The following is a 22,976-nucleotide window of genomic DNA, read 5'->3' as shown; positions in this document are numbered from 1 at the left end:
GTTGCGGCACGAGCCGGTGACAGGCCTGCTATGTCTTCTGAGGCCTTGTTGAGGCTGGATAAGTTTACCAAGCTCTTTCTTGTTCATTTCAGCGGTGCACCTTATGAGGACCCACATGATTACCTGGATCGTTGCCATGAGATGTTGCGCAACATGGGTATAGTGGAGACCAATGGGGTTGACTTTGCAGTGTTTCAGATGACTGGTTCTACCAAGAGATGGTAGAGAGATTACATGTTGACTAGATTAGCTGGTTCACCTACACTTACTTGGGATTAGTTTTTACAGCTATTTCTAGAGAAACTCATTCCTTTCACTCTAAGAGAGGATTACCGCAGGTAGTTTGAGTGTCTTCAGCAAGGCAACATGACTGCCACCCAGTATGAGACTCGATTTGTGGACCTAGCTCGCCATGCCATTGTTTTACTTCCTAATAAGAGGGAGAGAGGGAGGAGATTCATTGATGGACTCACCTTTAGTATTAGGCTACAGATGGCCAAGGAGACCGGGGATGATATTTTCTACCAGAGGGTCATAGATATTGTTAGGAGAGGGGACCGGTGTCGATAAGAGGCCTCGTCATTTCGGTGGTTTCAGTGGTGCCTCATCTGGAGGTAGGGGTTCTTTTGGTAAAAACCATCCTCCTAGTACAATTCAGTCAGCTGTATAAGTAGACCACAGTACTTCGGGTGGTCGTGGTTCGTATGGGGCTTATCTTGAGTAGTCAGTATTTAGTGCACATTCAGCTCCTATCTGTGAACCACCGCTTCAGAGTTACTACAACAGCTATTCGAACCATCAGGAGCAGCCTTCGTAGCCGAGAGAGTGCTTTGAGTGTGAGGGCATAGGTCACATCAGGAGGTATTTCCCTAGATTATCGAGCAGCATATCTCATCATAGTTCTCATGCCATCATACCGGCACCGGTTTCTCCACCGCTCGCACATCCAGCTAGAGGTAGGTATCAGATCATTAGAGGTAGAGGTAAGGCCATTAGAGGTGGAGACCAGTTAGCTAGGGGTCGCCCGAGGAGTGGAGGTCAGAGTGGTGGGGCCCAGCCCCATTTCTATGCATTCCTAGCTAGACCTAAGGCCGATTCATCTGACGACGTCATCACATGTATTGTTCCAGTTTGCCATAGTGATGCTTCAGTTCTAATTTATATGGGCTCTACTTATTCCTATATATCATCCTATTTTGTTTCATATCTGATTGTATCTCGCAATTCTTTGAGTGCTCCTGTATATGTGTCCATGCTTGTGGAAGATTCTATTGTGTAGATTGTGTTTATCTCTCGTGTGTGATTACTATTGGGTGTCTTGAGACTAGTGTAGATCTTCTAATTCTTGTCATGGTTGACTTTGATATTATTTTAGGCATGGATTGGCTGTCACCTTATCATGCTATATTGGATTGTCATGCCAAGACAGTGACCTTAGCTATGCCGGGGTTGCCCCGATTATAGTGGATGGGGATTCCTGGCCATTCCACTAGCAAGGTTATTTCTTATGTGAAGGCCTGACATATGGCCGAGAAGGGATGTCTAGCATATTTGGCCTATGTTCGTGATTCTAGTGCGGGGATTCCTTCCATGGATTCAGTACCTATTGTGCTTGAGTTTCCAGAGGTGTTTCCCACAAACCTTTCGGGGATGCTACCCGACAGGGATATTGACTTCTATATTGATTTTACTCCGGGCACTCAGCCCATTTCTATTCCGCCATACCGTATGGCTCCACCTGAGTTGAAGGAACTGAAGGAGAAGTTGTAGTAATTACTTGATAAGGGATTCATTAGACCTAGTGTCTCCCCTTGGGGTGCGTCCGTGTTGTTCGTGAAAAAGAAGTATGGTTCGATGAGGATGTGTATAGACTACCGACAGTTGAACAAAGTCACTATCAAGAACAAGTATCTATTGCTGAGGATTGATGACTTTTTTTATCAGCTTCAGGGTGCCATGGTGTTTTTGAAGATTGATTTGAGGTTTGGCTACCATCAGTTAAAGATTAGGCATCGGATGTCCCTAAGACAGCTTTCCGGACTCGGTATATGCATTATGAGTTCGTAGTGATGTCAATTGTGTTGACAAATGCCCTAGTATCATTCATGGCTTTGATGAACCGGGTATTCAAGCCCTGCTTGGATTTTCTTATGATCGTATTCATTGATGATATCCTGATCTACTCCCGCAGTCGAGATGAGCATAAGCAACATCATCGGATTGTACTTCAGACTTTGAGAGATAGTCAGTTATATTCTAAGTTTTCAAAGTGTGAGTTTTGGTTGGGCTAAATCGCCTTTTTGGGGCATGTTGTATCAGCCGAAGGTATAAAAGTGGATCCTAAGAAGATTGAGGCAATTCAGAACTAGCTTAGACCTACTTTAACAACAAAGATTCGGAGCTTCCTAGGTTTGGCAGGTTATTATCGCCGGTTCGTGGAGGGGTTTTCATCTATAGCAACCTCATTGACTAGATTGACCCAAAAGGGTACCCTATTCAGGTGGTCAGATGAGTGTGAGTTGAGCTTTCATAAGCTCTAGACTACATTGACTACATATTCGGTGTTGGTGTTACCTACATGTTCATGATCTTACATGGTGTATTGTGATGTATCTCGTATTGGGCTCGGTGTAGTATTGATGCATGATGGAAGGGTAATTTCATACGCGTCACGGCAGTTGAAGGTTCATGAGAAGAATTACCTTGTTCACGGCCTAGAGTTGGTAGCCATTGTTCATGCGCTAAAGATTTGGAGGCATTATCTCTACGACATGTCGTGTGAGGTGTTCATGGATCATCAGATTCTATAGTATTTGTTCAAGCAATAGGATATCAACTTGAGGCAGAGGAGGTGGTTGGAGTTGTTGAAAGACTATGATATCACCATTTTGTATCATCCCGGGAAGGCCAATGTTGTGGCCGATGCCTTGAGTAGAAAGGCTGTGAGTATGAGTAGCCTTGCGTATATTCCAGTTGGGGAGAGGCCGCTGGCATCAAATGTTAAGGCTTTGGCCAATTAGTTCGTGAGGTTAGATGATTCAGAGCCCAGTCGTGTTCTAGCTTGCACGGTCTCTTGGTCTTTTTTGTACGAGCGCATTAGAGAGAGTATCCCCATTTGCTTGTCCTTAAGGACATGGTGCGGCACGGTGATGCCAAGCAGGTTACCATTGGAGATGATCGGGTTTTGAGGATGCAAGGTTGTATTTGTATGCCCAATATGGATGTGCTTCGTGAGTTGATTCTTGAGGAGGCCCACAATTCGCGGTATTCCATTCATCCGGGTGCCGCCAAGATGCACCAGGATTTGTCATAACACTATTGGTGGAGAATGATGAAAAAGTATATTATTGTATATGTAGCTCGGTGTCTGAATTGCTAGGATGTAAAGTACGAGCATCAGAGGCCTGGTGGCTTACTTCATAGGCTTGAGATTCTTGAGTGGAAGTGGGAGCGTATTATTATGGATTTTGTTGTTGGGCTCCCATGGACTCAGAAGAAGTTCGACGCGGTATGGACAAGTTGACAAAGTCGGTATATTTCATTCTAGTAGCAGTTACCTATTCTTCAGAGCGGTTAGTTGAGATATATATCTGCAAGATCGTCCGTCTTCACGTGTACCCGTGTCCATCATTTCTGATTGAGGTACATAGTTCACCTTGCACTTTTAGAGGGCCGTACATTGTGAGTTAGGTACACGAGTTGAGTTGAGTACAATATTTCATCCCTAGACAGACGGGCAATCTGAGAGCACCATTCAGATATTGGAGGATATGCTTCGTGCTTGCGTTATGGATTTCGGGAGGTTCTTGGGATAAGTTCTTGCCTCTTACGGTGTTTGCCTACAATAACAACTACCAGTCGAGTATTCAGATGGCTCCCTATGAGGCATTATATGGGAGGCGGTTCCGTTTTCTAGCTGGTTAATTCGAGCCGGGAGAGGCTCAGTTATTGGGTACCGATTTGGTTCAGAATGACTTGGAAAAGGTCAAGATGATTTAGGATCGATTTCGCACATCTCAGTCTAGGAAGAAGAGTTATGCCGACCGAAGAGTTCGTGATGTTGCATTCATGGTTGGAGAGAGGGTATTACTCCGGGTTTCACCCATGAAGAGTGTGATGAAGTTCGGGAAGAAGAGCAAGTTGAGACTTAGGTATATCGGACCCTTTGAGATTCTTGAGAGAGTGGGTGAGGTGGCCTATAGGACTGCCCTGCCACCTAGCTTATCAGCAGTTCATCGGTGTTCTATGTCTCCATGCTCCAGAAGTATCATGATGATCCGTCTCATGTGTTAGATTTTAGCTCAGTCCAATTGCACAAGGATTTGACTTATGAGGAGGATCCGGTGGCCATTCTAACCCGTCAAGTCCGAAAATTGAGGTCTAAGAGTAATCCTTCAGTTTGAGTGTTGTGGAGAGGTCAGTCGGTCGAGGCAGCTACGTTGGTGTCCGAGTCAGACATGAGGAGTAGATACCCACACCTTTTCACCAGCCTCTATTTTCGCTTAGCCGGTCGAGGCAACTACATTGAGATTTAGCCTCTATTTTCGTGATCCGAGACCTCGAATAGCTCTGTTTAGTATCTCGATTTGCGTACGCAATCCGAGTCTTTTTCCAAAAAAGTATATGTGAAAAATTTAAGAAAATATGAATTTTTGTCTTTAAAATGACTTGAGTAGAATACGGTCAATTTTTTGTGTAAACGGATCCGTATCAGTATTTTGACGATCCCGATAGGTTCGTATTGTGATTTGGGACTTGGGCATATGCCCGAAATCGAATTCAGAAGTCCCTAACTTATTTTCACTCATTTTACCGAAAACTAGCATTTTTGAAAGTTGAAGAATTACTAAGTTTGACCATAAGTGGATTTCTTCGCTAACATGCTCTAATTTTTTATGTTAAAACTTGGAATAGTTCCATATTGCTATTTAAAACTTGTATGCAAAATTTGGTTCTATTCGGAATTGATATGACATGATTTGGACACTTAAACATGATTCTAGTGTTCTTGAGTTTCACTTTGAAAGTTCATTCGTTTGTAGGGTTGATTCATAGATTTAGATGTTATTTTAGTAATTTGATTACACGAACAAGTTCATATGATGTTATTATACTTGTGTGCATGTTTGATTTGGAGCCCGAGAAGCTTGGGTGAGTTTCAAATAGGCTACGGATTGATTTTAGACTTTGGGAGATAGCTGATGCCTTCACTGTTGATGGTGTGATCTGCAGAGCTCGCATTTGCGAACAAACGTTCGCATTTGCGAGCATGGGCTGGATTGGGTGAAACTCACATTTGCGAGATTCTGTTCGCATTTGCGAACTGTGGACCTTCATATTTGCGAAGGAGGTGGCCGCAATTGCGATCATTGACCACTATTGACTGTTTCGCATTTGCGAAGTTTATGCTCGCATTTGCGAAGGATGGAAGCTTGCATTTGCGAGCCAAAATATCGCATTTGTGACAACTGCTCTTCTGAGACAGTGTTCGCATTTGCGACCCCTTTCTCACATTTCCGATGTTCGCAGTTGCGAACAAGACATCGCAATTGCGGCATCCGCAGCTGGGTAAAAGAGGAGAAAAATGGAATTTAGCTCATTTCTCATAATCCCTCAACCCTAAACACTATGTAGGCGATTTCCCAAGAGATTGTTGTTCCTAAGTTCATTGGTAAGTGACTTTAATCTATTTCTTTTCAATTACCCATAACATTTCATGAGATTTCAACATCAAATTTAGGAATTTCATGGTAGAAATTACGGATTTGGGTTGAATTAGGAATTTTTGTAAAATTGAGATTTAGACCTCAAATTGAGGTCGGATTTCATAACAAATCACTATCCGGTCTCGGGGGTGATGGGTAATTGGTTTTTTTGTCCGAAACTTATCTCTATATGCTTTCTAGCATATCTATGCTGTCTTAGGCCTTGTTTGTCTTATAGTTTCGTATCATTTGTTGCCTTCAATATTGTAGTATCATTTATACGCATTGTTAATTAGTAGATACCGTCGAGCTGGTAAAGTTGAGACCTCCGAGTTGTTCGAGATTCCTTAATGGTAATGTTATTCTCCATTGCTCGTAATGTTGTTCTCTTGATGTAGAAATTCTTGTAAATCTTGGTTGTTGAATTGCTATTGTTGATTGAAATTCTTTAGGGAGAGGATTGCACGCCGCAATAGAAATTAAAAAGGTAATGAATTAAAATGGCGGAATAAGGAGGATTATGATATGGACAGATGATGATATGGTGGGATCGGGTTGCGCGCTGTAACGTATTGTTTAAAGTTGATATTGTGGGATCGGGTTGCACGCCACAAAATATTGATTAAAATTATATTTGTTTGTGATTGTTGGATTGGCATCGGTAATCGAAAAAGAGCTTATATGATTGGTTATTCTGGGATCTCTTATAGTTGGATTTGAGTTCATTGTTAAGGATTAACTGCTTTACTTCCTTTCATGTCTTTTCTGTTATTATTATTATTGAGTACAAGTTAATGTAAGTGACTCACCTTAGCCTCATCAATACGTCGTCGAGGTTAGGATCAACACTTATAGAGTACATGGGGTCGGTTGCACTCATACTACACTTTGCATTTCTTGTGCAGATACCGGAGTTGGTCCCAGCGGTGTTTAATAGACTTGCTCGGATCCAACTATTCAGTGGAGACTTGAGGTATAGTTGCACAGCATCCGCTGCCCTGAAGTCCTATTTTACTTCATTTTCAGTTGTTTACTTTGATTTAAACAGTTATTCTTAATTTAGACTTTTATCTGTAGTATTCTAGATTGTCATGTACACGTGACACCAGATCCAAGATTTGTTGCACAGTCACTTGTTTGTTTATTACCTTATTTCAGACTATTCAGTTTTATTATTGTCATTTAATTTAAAAATTATTTAAAATGGTTAATATCTATATCTAACATTGGCTTGCCTAGCAAATAAAATGTTAGGCACCATCACGGTCTCGAGGGTGGGAATTTCGGGTCGTGACACCAATACTATTACTATATTTTATATTAATTAAAATAAAGGAATATATATATATATATTGTACGCAGTTAAGATCTTTATATTATGTTGTATATTTTAATAGAATTATTTTATAATAAATATTTAAATTCATAACTCTTTATTAAACAATATTAATCGCAAACTGAACTTTTATTGTCTCTTTTTATAATTTGATACTCAAAAGTACTTTTAAAAAAATTTGGTAAAATAAAATTTTCTTGCAAAAAGCACTACTCAAATAAATTGGCGAAATACAAATTGTTGTTGTTGTAAAAGTACTTTGGAGCAACAATACTTCTCAAAATAAGCAATTTTTGAAAGCTTGACAAAATGGACTCTAAGTCAATGTCACGATCCGAAATTTCAACTACGGGGTCGTGATGGTGCCTAACATCCACTTGTTAGGCAAGCCAATGTTAGCTAAAGAATTAACCAATTTTAACAATTTAAAAGAAGAATATTAATAATTAACGACTAAAATGCTGTGAAATATATATATATATATATATAAATTCATAAGTAATGCTGTCTATACTAATCCCAGAAATCCGGAGTCACAAGTACATGAGCGACTAGAATGCTATTAATAAAGTTTGAAATGAAATACAATTGTTCGAACAAGATGAACATTAAATCAAAATGAGAAGGGGACTTCAAGGACTGCGAACACGGTGCAGTTCAACCTCAAGTCTCTGGGATAGATCTTGCCTGAGCAATCTCCTTTATGCGCCGCTAAGACCAACATCGGGATCTGCACAAGAAGTGTAAAAGTGTAGTATGAGTACAACCGACCCCATGTACTCTGTAAGTATCGAGCCGAACCTCGACGAAGTAGTGACGAGGCTATGACAAGACACTCACTATAAACCTATACGAATAATAAATAAAGGCAACATAAATATAGAGAGAATGAATAAACTCGTAGGAACGGGACCTTAAGGTCAACTAACAAAGGACCTCAGAATAACATCATCTCATAATACTCATATCACAGTACATAAATTGAACACCACAACTATAAACAGATACAATACATCACACCCTATTTGCGGCAACCCGATCCCAATATCTTTTAAATATTTGTTGCGGTGTGCAAGCTGATATCAATATCAATCAATATCTGTTGATGCTTACAACCTGTTTCCTTTATCAATTTATTTCTATTCTGTTGCGGCGTGCAACCCGTTCCCAATATCATATCGCTATCATTAATAATACAACACAACCAAATCCGAAATACCTACACAAAAAATATTTAAGCGTATAAAACACCAAAGAACTATAAGTATGGGGAAGGCAATAAAGGCAAGTTCACTTGAAGTTAATGTTACTCTTTTGATTAAACGTTAAATTCTGTAATTATTCCAATTGAAGCACGGTAAATAATTGTAACGAATAAAATGATGGTTATGATCTAAAGGGTAACTTCTCATGAATATTTCCTTATTTGCTAGTTCGATTAATAATTCAAGAGGCTCTTTCAATTACCTATTTGAATCACAAATTTAAACTAGAGCATAAGATGTAAAGATATTCAATACCAAGCTCCTCTTTCGATTAAGCAAAATAAGAAATAATTTCACAATACAAATTAAAACTCCATTAATTAATTCCAACAATTATCAAGAATCGAATCCCTAATCAAGTTATCAAAACACCGTATATATCAACATCCTAATAGAAATTACTCCATAGCAATGGAAAACGTCATCTCAATAAGGTTTAAAAATATAGAAAATATCAATGCTAATGATTCGATACAAACTTCCGTATTGCACCCCTTGTTGGTTGAAATCTTGATGAATTTTTGTGTCTTCTTGCCTTAGTTGATTCTCCAATCTTTCGTAGGTCAAAAGTCCCTTTAAAAACGTATTTTCGGTGTATTTATACCGTGTAGAAGTGGGTGTGGACACAACTACCCATTCCAAGCCGAAACAGGAATTACTCTAACCCAAAAGGCACAGACGCGGCGCAGGGCGGAGCGCCCCATGCGGATGGCGCACCTGTGGAGTTTATCAGCAACCTTGAATTTTTTTCTGTCAGACAGGTTTTTCACTGCCACGTCGCACGGCTGTGTATTTTTCTTAGAGTAAATTGTTTCATCCACTTTTTGACATCCAGACTTGGTGCAGACTTCCGAACACGATTTCGGCTTAATTTCTTGGGCTTTTACTCAGACTTCAAAGCTCCAAATTGATCAATTCAGCTCCAAATTAACTTTTTAAGTCTGAATCACTTCCTGCACGGCATAAAACACGTAATAAGTATAATTCACTATCATTTAAGCTCAAACACATGTAAAATGTGGTAATTAGAGTGAAAACTACGATTAAAATACGATTTTCTAGCCTACCATCATAAGTCAAGGTTAAACACAATACTTGCCTCCTTATGGAAATAAATCAACAATCAATCACGGCCTTTTCTTTAGAACAAGCCTCCAAACAAACCGAATATAGCCAATTATAAATCACACAATCTAAAATAAGCTTTAGAAACTACCCACGAATAAAAAAGGTTCGATTTTATCAGTTTTGAAAATTCAACAAAAGTCTACCCCGGTCTCGCTTGGTCGAAATTCGAGATTTGGACTAAAATCTGATTATCCATTCACCCTCGAGCCCGATTATATGATTTGTTTCGAATCTCAATTTTTGGTCTAAATTGAATTTCTAAATTGCGATCCCGACATCGTAAATATGAGGCTCGCAATTGCGATTAGGTCTTCACAAATGCGAGACCTGCAAGTTTGCACCCGCAACTGCTGAGCACTAGCATTCCCAAACTCATCCGCAATGCATCCGAAATTCACCCGAGCCCCTCGGACTCCAAACCGAATATGCACATAAGTGTAATAATATTATTCAAACTTTCTTGCTACCTCAAATCATCAAAATAACATTAAATAATAAGGATCAATCATCAAAACTCAAGATTTCAAATTAAAAGTCATATTCACAATTATTTTCACATAATGTGTCGAAACACGCTCGGGTCACCTGGGACCCCAATCAAGTGTACGTACAAGTCCAAAAATATCATACAAAGCTACCGAAATCATCAAAATACTGATCCGAGGTAATTTACCAAAAATATTGATTGTGGTCAACTTTAGCCTCATTTCACGTCAAATATTTCATTTTCTTCAAAAGTTCATATAAAAGCTATTCGAAAAGTGACACAGACCATGCACACAAATAAATAAAAATCAAATGAAGCTATTAAAAGTCTCGAAACACAGAAATTAAGTCTAGTACTCAAAACAACCTATCGGTTTGTCACATTCTATACCTCTAAAAAAACGTTCGTCCTCAAGAGGACATAAAAGTATACCTGGACTGGTAAAAAGGTGGGAGTATTTACTCCGTGTGTTATACCCCGTGTTTTCGTACGTGAAAGTACGCTATAAGTAAATTGATGGAAGATCGGAAATGAGATGTTACATCCCGCATTTTTGTATGTTAAAGTTCCGTCGTAAGTTAATCCACGTAAGTTCGGGGATGAGATTATTTTGAGATTATAAGCATTATGCTATTTCAAACAAATCGAAGGTGAGGGGGTAAGAAATTCGAAGAGAATGAATTTTGTCGAAGTTTGACATTTTAAGATAAAATACGGTCCAAGCTATAATACCCGGTATTTATGGACTTGTGCCATTCAAGGTACCACATGACCATGATAGTGAGGTGTATAAGGTATGTTAAAAGTGAGTAGTATTTTAATTAATTTGACATAATTCTTAATTATGTGGGTAATTAATTAATTATTGGTTAATGGAAGATTAATTAGTTAATTAAGGAATTAGAGTATAATAAATTAAGATCTTGGATGAAGCCAAAAAGGCCCCAACGTGGCAGCACCCCCTTTCCCATTTAATGACTCTTAAAAGAGATTGAAAGGTGGCCCATTTAAAAGGATTATGTGACACCAAGCCTTGAAATGTGGGCCCCACACCCATTAAAGCATAAGACCTCTCCAATTCAAAGAGAGTTGCTTATATCAAAATGGTAAGCAACAGATCTGCAACAAGAATTCAAACAAAACTTCCTTAGCATCTTAGCAACGTGACATTTTTGTAATTCTAAGGAAGCCCGGTATAATCTTTTTTAAGAATATCATACGAATTGTTTCCTACTCCGATCTTGCCGTTACAGGTTTTCGCAAAAGATATGTGTTAGAGGGATTGTCAAAAAAATCGGTTCAGGTATGTTAAGGCTATCCCTTCTTTCCTTTTGGCATGATCCAAATTAAACGAGCAAAATACGCAACTTTCATAAATAACTCTATTCATAGAAATACTAGGGGTGTCTATATTCTTGATTCCCCATGTGTCTTATTATTCTATCATTTGTTCATGGGTCTCAGAAAATACGTAAGTTGATAAAGTTTATTTCATGAGATCAATCAAAGGCATAATGGTCTTATGACGTTCCGAGAGATTTTATTGGCGTACTTCTCATGAAATGCATTCATTTACATTGACCCATGACTAGATGGCGTTATATGCACATATATGTATGTAGATATATGTATATAGGATATGGTAAAAGGTTACAACGTTATATACGCACCACCACTTGATCAGCTGGTATACATTGATGATTTGCCCACAGTGGCCGAGATGATATGATAGGATGCCCTCAGAGGCTTGATGATGTTATGTACTCATATACCTATGCATGGTATGATATTTATATGCATATGCATGGCATTGTAAATATTATTGATTCACAGAGTTATTCAGACTTACATGTTGAGTCTTTTACTCCATGTATCTCATGTCTACTATTTACTGATTTTTATTCCTTACATACTCGGTACATTATTTGTATTGATGTCCCTTTTGCCTGGGGACGCTGTATTTCATGCCCGCAGGTCTCGAGAGACAGGTCTAGAGTCCTCCAAGTAGGCTATCAGCTCAGCGGAAGGTGTTGGTGCACTCTATTTGCTCCGGAGTTGCTATTTGGTCAGTATGATTAAGATATGTATTGATTAGTATGGCAGGGCTCTATCCCGACCTTTATGATAATTATGTATTCTTAGAGGCTTGTAGATATATGTCATGTATATGAAAGATTGTATGGACTTATCGGCCTATGTTCAGTATACGAGTGATCACTTTGGTCTTATAGGCAGTATGTCTTATGTATAAGTTGGTATTACATGTTTTATTCTAGTTATCTCACGACAGCCTTTCCGTCTCATTTTCCTATGATAGTATGATACGAAAAGATAAGTTATGTTGGTACTCGGTTGAGTAAGATACCGGGTGCCCGTTGCGGCCCATCGGTTTCGGTCATGACAAAAAGTGGTATCATAGAAATTCTATCCCAGGGAGTCTACAAGCCGTGTCTAGTAGAGTCTTGTTTATGAGTGTGTTGTGCACCACACTTATAAGCAGGAGGCTACAGGGCATTTAGGATTGTCACTCTTTCTTCTTACTCTAGATCGTGTGGTAGAGCTCAGTTGTAAGAACTTAATTTCCTAAACTCTATCTTATTCATAATACGGTGATGCCTACATCCAAAAAGACGGTTGGTAAGAGATATAGTTGTGGAAGAGTTGAGTTAGAGGAACTCAATTTTTGCATCATGCTTATGATGGATAAATATGAGGTATTCAGCAGATCATGTGTGTACTAAGATGTGAAAGCTTCTTGATAAGGATCCCTAAGACAAGAATGTCTATCCACTCTTACGGTATAAAGGAATAAGAGAATCGGAAAGAAGACACAAGTTTCAGCAAGGAAAAGAAGCAAGTTGAAAAAGGGTACGAGCTACCCAGCTAATGAAGATTATCGCATAGGAATATAAGCAATCCGAGTTACTTTCAATAGTAACGGAGATATATACAATTAGCTACACCCATCCCAATTATTCCCTATGGGAGCTAACGGAAGTAGTATAAGAGAAGGCGGGATATAGCTGGGGTTAGGGTAACAAAAAATGGTGGATGGAATGTTAGCGTTATCTGATATTTCCGAAGGATATTTCAAATGTGCTAATAGATCTCCTTGTGAGACACCCAGATGGTGCACTCTAAAATAGTACATCTAGATATGAGTACTACAAAGATAGGCACTAGAAGCCTTGAAGGGATAAATATTACCTTAGTGTGGCTCTCGTCCCTAGTAGAGAGAGAATGTTAGGCAACCCGAAGAGCCAGTAGATGGAGCAAGGGGAGCTAAAGGAAAAAGAATGTCTTGTTCGAGTTTTTAGAATAAAGTGATAGATAGAAATGTTACCATGGAAATAAGAAGAGAGTTAATGAACCATTATGAGTAAGATGTGATACATGGATAACAATGGTAGATAAACAAAAATGATAGTATTGCAGAATCTATAGTCAAGGGAAGGAAAAGATGAGAGGTGACAGGCCTTGAGACAACAAAAGAGTATAGGCCATAAAGCCGTATCCTCATTTCGAGAAATAAGTTCGTGACTCTAACGTGATTACCAGAAGGAAAAGTTAGACCCAGAGCAATAGAAATCAGTGTGGGATGATGAACAAGATAAACTAAACATGAATTAAGGACTGAGTGATTTGATAATAGTCAGCATCACAAGAATTTCATATTGCGTTCCGGCGATAATAGAATGGACGATAGAAGAATAATCTTTAAAGGTCATTCAGGAAGATTCTTCCATAAAGCAAGCAATGTGAGCAAAGTTAAGCTTAAGGGACTGTATGTGACAGTTACACTAAGTGTCACTCTCGTGGGTAAGGAATTTTGTTATCCTTGGTACAGAAAGATTACCGCAAGGTGAGTAAGGATCATTGATGATGTGAAAAGATGCCTATGAGGAAGAGGTAAAACATCTATAGGTAGCTCGTCGTAACACTAAATCTTAGTATTCCCCTAAAGGGGGAATATGGAGTGATATGGCATTAAGTCAGAATTTAGTAGTTCTAGTAACTACGGAATGGTAAAGGAAGAATGCGATAAAAATGAGAAAGGAATGAGATTGCACTTATCTGAATCCTACATATATGCTACGATTCCAGAACAGTATGCAAGCACGACGTCAAGGAGAGAAGGTAAGGGTTCTTCCATGAGATGTTATTAATAGAGAAGGAGCCTGTGCGAGACGTAAGTTAAGACAAAGGAGATAACCCAAGAAAGATTACGCGAAATATTGATATGAGAATGGGCCAACGAGTAGTTAGTAGTTGATCCAGGAAGATCCTAGTTATGGCTAAACAAGAGGACACAGACAAATCAACAGGTTGTGTAAGATAAACATAGTGAACCCTAACATGGAGAATTCAGTCTCGTAGATATGACATCGTGATCCTTGAGATATATTCAGATAGGAGTTGGGGAAGTTAAAGGTAAATAAAAGAGAATGCCACTAGGAAGATAGTCAAAATATTAGTTCAGAAGCAACCCTACAAGCACAAGTGCGTGGAGGTATGTAACTACGGATAATTATAGGCAAGAAAGGACATAAAAAAAATCCGTCGATTATACGATGTAATAAGATCACAGCCTTACAAGAGTCAGAGGGTCCTCCCTAAGACTACAATGAAAGATTAGCTGAGGAAATAAGGAAGAAGGCTTCAACTTAAACATAGTAACTTGGAAGAGGAAATGGTCTTGTAACAACAGTCTCACCATAACAATGTATGCACTCCATAAGAAAGTAGCAGCTATCGTGGCAAATGAACGGGAAGAAGAAAAAAATTCAAAAGGTGATATTCAAGATCATATGGGTTGTATGTAATTCCAATATGTGTGGGAACTAAGATAAGCCAAGTATTCATGCAACAAGTGGAAGAATGACCAGGAAAAGTAATTTCTTACATTTAAAGAAAGTTGAGGAGGAACGAAAGGAAGTATTCGATCAATGATTCAGAGTTAGTTACGTTATGAACGCACTTAAGATTTCGGAGTATTATCCATGCAACATATATGTTGGCAATCATATAGCCGTAGAAGATTCCGCTATAAGTTAAAAGAAAATAATCGAGCCCAGGTCATAGGGAAAGGATTGAATTGTTAGAAGATTGTATCATGGATATTTCATAGCGTCCACGAAAGTCTAAAGTAATAACTAATACCAGGAGCCGCAGATCGAAAGATAGCTTAAACCTACATAAAGGCTGATCAGAAAGAAGAGGAAACTAAAGAGTTACATCAACTAAGTAAATCAGGAGTCTGATTATTAGACCCAAATGCAGAAGGTTGTGAATAGTCCGTACTTTGGATAGAAGGCTAGAATCACTGGAATTTAGTATCCAGGAATGATAGCAGTGTCATTAGTGGCTTATCTTCCAGCCTATTGTTTCAAGGTACCAAGAGGTCTAATTAAGAGAGTAAAGAAGAGTTAGAGACGATGTGATGTCTCGCTTGCTGATCCAGAATAACACAAGGAAATCTATGGTGAAAGCAAGTTGAAGGAAGGTTGCGAGTAGTATAAATGGATATGTGTAGGTTGCAAGCTAAAGTATGGTAGAGAGACAAGGTTAGGAAGACATGAGTAAGGATAGGAAAAGGCGAGTGAGAAGGTGACGAAAATGGATAAGTCCTCGGGATTAAGCCTAAGAAAACAAGAGAGCTGATAGTTTCTCTAAGATATAGAAAGCTCAGTATAGCCTTAATGAACTCAAAGGAATCTTAGATTAGTAGTATTTAGAATAGATGGAATGCTGACCTGGTAGTAGGATGAGGGTGTAATTGTGATAGATAAAGGATGACGTTTTGGCCTTCAATTGAGTAATGGTTTGAAAAAAAAAGGATTTCATGAATTGTACAGGATTAAAATATCCACGTAATGTGAATCACATTGGGATGCTATGAAAGGCGGTTATAGAAGTATAGTATCATCCCTAGGTGGACCAGTCTAATTACTTCAAATATTCCTTTATGCAACGTAAGCCCTAGTGGCAAGGTATTACGTAAGAAGTTTCAAGTTATCAAAGGTAGATTGTAGATCAACATTGAGGTGAATCAACAATGGATGGATAAAAGTTACAACAATATGAGATGAGATCAGGTTGCCAATCTTAAGATGAACAGTAACGAAGAAGCATTAAAGGACTTAGATTTATACATATAGGATAAGCAACAAAAGTAACTTGGAGTTTGGTAAGCAGACCTCAGTAACGATAAATAGAAGTAAGAATTATGGTATAGTATGACCTACTTAGATTCAGTAAGTCATGCGAATACATAATCGGGTCTATGAAATAAGATATAACAATATTGGTAAGTTCGACAAAGTACCGAGTGAAGAACTTCAGTATACCCATAGATGCCCAGAGGGACATCTTGTTAAGCTCTGTATATTTTTACAAAGTGAGGCCTAGAGATTGGCTAAAAATTGGGGGGAAAAGGAAAAAAGAGTCGCATAGGCACATTTACAAGGTTAGAGTCGTACATGCTGCATGATAGAAGGTAGCAACAATTACGAGATTGGTAGGATTCCGACCATAAGTCGTGGTGTGAGGAAGAAGCCTAAAGGGGGGAATGCCTTGGCCTTTGGAATTATTCATAGAACAATTGCTTAGATGGAAAGGAGAGTACTAAAGTACTCGAAAGACATAAGTTATGAAAATGATAAGTGCATCAGTCAACATTCAAGGACGAACGTTCCAAAGGGGGGAATGATATTACACCCCATATTTTCATACGTGAAAGTACGCCATAAGTAAATTGATGGAGGCTAAAAAATGAGATGTTACATCCCACATTTTCGTATGTTAAAGTTTCGCCGTAAGTTAATCGACGTAAGTTCAGGGATGAGATTATAAGTATTATGCTATTTCAAACAAGTGATGAGTAAATTTGTGAAGGTGAGGGGGTAAGCAAATCAAAGAGAATGAATTTCGTCGAAGTTTGACATTTTGAGATAAAATACGGTCCAAGCTATAATACCTGGTATTTATGGACTTGTGCCATACAAGGTACCACATGACCATAATAGTGAGGTGTATAAGGTATGTTAAAAGTGAGTAGTGTTTTAAGTAATTTGAGATAATTCTTAATTATGTGGGTAATTGTTTAATTATTGATTAATGGGAAATTAATTAGTTAATTAAGGAATTAGAGTATAATAAATTAAGATTTTGGATGAAGCCAAAAGGGCCCCAACATGGTAGCATCCCCTTTCCCATTTAATGACTCTTAAAAGAGATTGAAAGGTGGCCCATTTAAAAGGATTATGTGACACCAAGCCTTGAAATGTGAGGCCCATATCCATTAAAGCATAAGACCTCTCTAATTCAAAGAGAGGTGCTTATATCAAAATGGTAAGCATCAGATCTGCAATAAGAATTCAAACAAAACTTCCTTAGCATCTTAGCAACGTGACACTTTTGCAATTCTAAGGAAGCTCGGTATAATCTTTCTCAAGAATATCTTACGGATATTTACCTACTCCGATCTTGCCGTTACACGTTTTCACAAAAGACATGTGTTAGAGGGATTGTCAAGAGAATCGGTTTAGGTATGTTAAGGCTATCCTTTCTTTCTTTTTAGCATGATCCAAATGTTACAAATGAAACAGGTAAAATACTCAACTTTCATAAATTACTCTATTCATAAAAATACTAGGGGTGTCTATGTTATTGATTCCTCATGTGTCTTATTGTTCTATCATTTGTTCATGGGTCTCATAAAATACATAGGTTGATAAAGTTAATTTCATGACATCAATCAAAGGCATAATGGTCTTATGACGTTCCGAGAGATGTTATTGACATGCTTCTCATGCATTGCTTTCATTTATATTGACCCATGACCAGATGGTATTATATACGCGTATATATATATATATATATATATATATATATATATATATATATATATGGTATATGAGAAAAGGTTACGGCGTTATATACGCACCACCACCTGATCAGCTGGTATACGTTGAAGATTTGCCCACAGTGGCCGAGATAATATGATGGGATGCCCTGAGAGGCTTGATGATGTTATGTATGCATATACCTATGCATGGTATGCCATTGATACACATATGCATGGCATTGTAAATATTATTGATTCACAGAGTTATTCAGACTTAAATGTTGAGTCTTTTACTCCATGTTTCTTATGTCTATTATTTACTGATTTTTATTCCTAACATACTCGGTACAATATTTATACTGGCGTCCCTTTTGCCTGGGGACACTGTATTTCATGCCCGTAGGTCCTGATAGACAGGCCGAGAGTCGTCTAAGTAGGCTATCAGCTCAGCGGAAGGTATTGGTGCTCTCTATTTGCTTCGGAGTTGTTATTTGGTTAGTATGATTAAGATATGTATTGATTGGTATGGCGGGGCTCTATCCCGACCTTTATGACAATTATGTATTCTTAGAGGCTTGTAGACAGATGTCATGTATATGAAATATTGTATGGCCTTATCGGACTATGTTCAGGATACGAGTGATCACTTTTGTCTTATAGGCAGTATGTCTTATGTATAAGTTGGTATTACATGTTTTATTCTAGTTATCTCACGACTAGCTTTCCGTCTCATTTTCCTATGATAGTATGATACGAAAAGATACATTATGCTGGTACTCAGTTAAGTAAGATACCGGGTGCCCGTCGCGGCCCATCGGTTTAGGTCGTGACACTCCGTATCAGACTCGAACTCCCACGTGGCCTCCTGAATTGGCTGACCTCTCTATTGCACTGTCATAGAAGAAAAACTCTTAGATCACAGCTTTCGAACCTACCAGTCTAGAATAGCCACCGACTCTTCCTCATAGGTCAATTTCTTATCAAGATGAACCGTGTTGAGGTCCTGTCCTCATGGTACTTCCAAAGCATGGAAACGTGAAATACCAGATGTACCCTTGCTAGGCTAGGAGGTAATTCAAGCCTATAGGAACCTCTCCAACTCTCTCCAAGATATCAAACGGGCCATTAAACCTCGGCCTCAACTTGCCCTTCTTCCCAAACCACATCACGCCCTTCATAGGCGAAACTCGAAGAAGAACCTTATCACCCGCCATATATGCCACACCTCGAATCTTACGATCTGCATAACTCCTTTGCCTGGACTGAGTTGTACGAAGTAGCTCCCGAATCACCTTAACCTTTAGCAAAGCATCACAAACCAAATTAGTGCCCAATAATCTAGCCTCACCGGGCTCATACCAACCAACCGGCGAATGACATTGCCTCTCATACAAGGCCTCATATGGAGCCATCTGGATACTCGACTGATAGCTATTGTTGTAGGCGAACTCCATTGAGGGAAACACTGGTCCCACTGACCCCCGAAATTCATAGAGCATGCCTGCAACATGTTCTCCAATATCCAAATAGTGCACTCGTATTGTCCGTCTGTCTAAGGATGAAATGCAGTACTCATCTCAACCTACATGCCCAAATCAAGATGCCCGGCTCTCCAAAATTGTGTGCCTTGATCAGAAATGATGGAAATGGGCACGCCGTGCAGACGGATAATCTTCCAAAGTAAATCTGAGCCAACCACTCTGAAGAATAAGAAGTCATCACCGGAATGAAGTGTGCAAACTTAGTCAACCGATCCATAATAACCCAGACTGCGTCATAATACCTCAAAGTCTGTGGTAAGCCTACCACAAAATTCATAGTGATGCGCTCCCACTTTCACTCCGGTATCTCCAATTTCTAAGTCATCCCATCCAGATTTTGATGCTCATACTTTAGCTGTTGACAATTCAAACACCGAGAGACATAATCAACAATAACTTTCTTCAACCTCTGTCACTGATAGTGTTGTTTAAAGTCATGGTACATCTTTGTGACACCTCGGTGAATAGAGCCTCCTCAAGGATCAACTCTTTCAACCAATCAACATTTGGAACACAAATCCGGCCTTGAAGCCTCATAACACCATCATCTCTAATCATAACCTCCTTGGAACCACCCCTATGCATTATGTCCTTCAACACAAATAAGTGAGGATCATCAAACTGGTGAGCCTTGGAATGATCCAACAACGATGACTGTGCCACAATACAAGCAAGAACCCGGCTAGGCTCCGAAACTTCCAATCTCACAAACTGGTTGGCCAAAGCCTGAACATCCATGGCTAGTGGCCTCTCCACTACCGGTAAATATGCCAAACTGTCCATGCTCTTAGCCTTCCTACTCAATACATTAGACACTACATTGGACTTCTCCTAATGGTATAATATAAAAATATCGTAGTCTTTCAAGAACTTTAACCATATCCTCTACCACAAATTAAGGCCCTTCTGCTTGAATACGTGTTGGATACTGTGATGGTTGGTATACACCTCACATGGAATGCCGTACAAATAGTGCTCTAAATCTTCAGCGCGTTAACAATGACTACCAACTCTAAATTATGCATATGTGTAATTCTTCTCATGAACCTTCAACTGCCGAGATGCATAGGTGGTGGTAGGATATAATCTTGTATTTTAGTCACTTATTACACTCTAATTCACTGCACTTTACCTGTGTTTAAGCTTTAATTGATAGCATTTTGCACTTATTGTGTGTTTTATGCCTTGTAGAAGTGATTTCGAGCTATATAGATGTTATAGAACTAATTCGAGCTATCTGGATCTTTGAAGTCTACGGAAAAGCCCAAGGGATTATGCAGGGATCGTGTTCGGGGGTCGTGAACCAAGTCTGGATGTCAAAAATTAAAGTTTCACCATACTCTGAGAAAATCCTACAACCGCGGCGCGTGGGGTGCTGCTGCTGACCAAATCCTGTTGTCTGTCAAATTGTTAGCTCTCTAGATTTTCCCACTAATGACCCACATGGCGCGTCACCCCATGCGGTGCGCCTGTGTAATATTTACATAGCCAATGTCCTATTTCGGCTAGGAGAAGGTGGTTTCGTTTGGGCCCGACCCTACTTGGTATAAATACATGGAAAATATTATTTTCTGGACTTTTGACATACATTCAACTTACGGATGCTAAGGAAGAGTTGGAAGAACACGAGCACAAGGATTTCATCATTCTTTCTTCACTCAAGACCCGAGTTTGGATTAAATTTATGTTTCCCTATACTTTAATTTTATTTGTGATGAATTGCTCCATATCCATAGAGTAGTTCGCTTTAGGGTTTGATGGATTTGGTGTATTGATGATTATTTGTAGATTATAACTCTAGTTTTATGTATTGAATTATTTTTTGGATAAATTAATTGTTGTATCTATATTCACTTGTTCATATAATCGAGAGAGGCATAACTTGTGATATCTTAGAATTATATTTTTGGTTGAGTTCATAGATTCTTCTTAGTAATCGAAAGAGGCTAGTTGAATCATTGATTAAACCTAGTTAGGAGAATAATCGAAAGAGGGTTTCCTAAAGACCAATCCACTACACATTCTTGCATATCTTTCCGTGCTTAAATTGGATCATCTTCTGAGGTTAAGACTTAATCGAGAGAGGAGTTTTTGCCTAACATTTGAACTAATAATTGAGTGGATTCGTGAGACTCGAACATTAGAAGTGAATTATCTAGAGTTATATCCTGAACAATTATCTTGCACATATCCTATCAAAACCCTATCTTCTCCCATTGATAGCTTTCTTTGCTTATTCCTTGTTTCTATTGTCATTAGTCAATAGCTTTAGATTCTTAGTAAATTTTATTTATTAATCACATAAATCTAAACCGTTGATTCTCCTCGATAGCAACTAAGCTAGAAACTACGAGAATAATGTTTAAATCCAATCCCTGTGGATACGATATTATACTATACTATATTTGATTAGCGAGCATAATTTAAGTGTGTGTTATGCGCTCATCAAATTTTGGTTTCGTTGCCGGAGATTGGCAATCAATAGTGTTTGAAATAGTTTGTAGTGCTAATTTAGGAATTTTTTTCTTTTTATTTTATTTTATTTGTTCCTTTTTACGTTTGGTGTTATTGACTGTGCGCAAGTTACAGGTTTAGATTGGTACATGGCTCAAGCTTCTGCGAAAGAAGTGCTACCATACGAGCCCGAGATAGAAAAAAAAACTACGACAGTTGAGGAAGAAAAGAAATCTCACCGAGACGTTAGGAAAGGTTGAGCAATCCTCAACCAAAGAACTTATGGCTGGAAACAGTGATGATAATGTAGATTTCGATACAAGAAAGGCAGCCCAAAAATGAGAAAAAACTGCATGGGATGTTGGGGAGGTAGCTATTAGAGATGCACATATTATCTACGAAGAAGAGAGGGGTCGTAGATTTGTTCAAAATCAACACTTGGCTGCAGACCAGTTCAGAAATATAGCTCCCATGCCTGGGAGATCATTGGGCAATTATGCTAGACCAGTCTACAATCAAGGCTTATCAAGTGTGAGGCCACCTGCAATTGTAGCTAGCAATTTCGAATTGAAGAAACGGTTGCTTCAAACCCTTCAAAATTGTTGTGTTTTCAAATGGAAGATGAACAAAGATCTAAATACACATCTAACGGACTTCGAGATTATAAAAATCTTTCAAAACAATGGTTTTTCACAAGATGCAGTATACTTAAGGGCATTCCCCTTCACACTCAAAGATGATGCAAAGTAGGCCTTAAAGCTTGCCTACAGGGATCAATTAGAACATGGGAGGAGATGACTAGAAAATTCCTTGATAAATATTTCTCCTTAGCTAAAATGGGCAAGTTTAGAAGAGAAATCCATAACTTCTACCAAAAAGAGACCGGAACTATTTTTGAAGCATGTGAGAGGTTTAAGGAGATAGGTAGAAAGTGTCAACATAGTGGAATTGAACTCCGGATGCAACTCCAGGACTTTTGGGATGGATTGACACCGGCCTCACATAGAACATTGAGCAATGCAGCTGGAGGCCCATTGATGAAGAAGACTCCAAAGGAGATAGTTATAATTCTTGATGAGCTATCTAAAGATACAAATCAGTAGACTTTTGAGAGTGCTGAAAGAAGAAGATCAACTGGTGTTCATCAAGTTGATGCTAATACATTTGTGCAGGTACAGTTTGATGTTATGGCTAAAGAAATAAGGAAGTTGACC

At 38.8% G+C, this 22,976-nt stretch overlaps 2 protein-coding genes and 1 non-coding gene across 3 annotated transcripts in view; all 3 read right to left on the bottom strand.

Moving 5' to 3' along the window:
- The window catches only part of LOC138898754 (uncharacterized), a 32,760-nt gene extending 13,581 nt beyond the window's left edge, over positions 1–19,179 (bottom strand). The window contains exons 1-2 of the mRNA XM_070184851.1: positions 18,967–19,179; positions 18,703–18,770 (exon numbers count right to left, since the gene is read on the bottom strand). Coding sequence (XP_070040952.1) covers positions 18,703–18,770; positions 18,967–19,179 — 281 coding nt within the window. The remainder of the gene's footprint in view (positions 1–18,702; positions 18,771–18,966) is intronic.
- A 531-nt stretch (positions 19,180–19,710) lies between these two features.
- On the bottom strand, positions 19,711–20,091 carry LOC138898753 (uncharacterized). Its single transcript, XM_070184850.1, has one exon. It carries the CDS (start codon positions 20,089–20,091, stop codon positions 19,711–19,713), a length of 381 nt encoding a protein of 126 aa, XP_070040951.1.
- Positions 20,092–22,604: 2,513 nt separating this feature from the next.
- LOC117279614 (small nucleolar RNA R71) lies at positions 22,605–22,711 on the bottom strand. Its single transcript, XR_004510022.1, has one exon. It is a non-coding gene; the product is annotated as a small nucleolar RNA R71 (small nucleolar RNA).
- Between the last annotated feature and the right edge of the window lie 265 nt (positions 22,712–22,976).

The sequence above is a fragment of the Nicotiana tomentosiformis genome, chromosome 9 (genome assembly GCF_000390325.3).
Source record: "Nicotiana tomentosiformis chromosome 9, ASM39032v3, whole genome shotgun sequence".
NCBI lineage: Eukaryota > Viridiplantae > Streptophyta > Magnoliopsida > Solanales > Solanaceae > Nicotiana > Nicotiana tomentosiformis.
This window is presented reverse-complemented; position numbering and strand designations above follow the sequence as displayed.

What these genes read in the sequence shown, in the direction of transcription:
- LOC138898753 (XM_070184850.1), bottom strand. Translation starts at nt 20,091, where the DNA reads ATGGACAGTTTGGCATATTTACCGGTAGTGGAGAGGCCACTAGCCATG.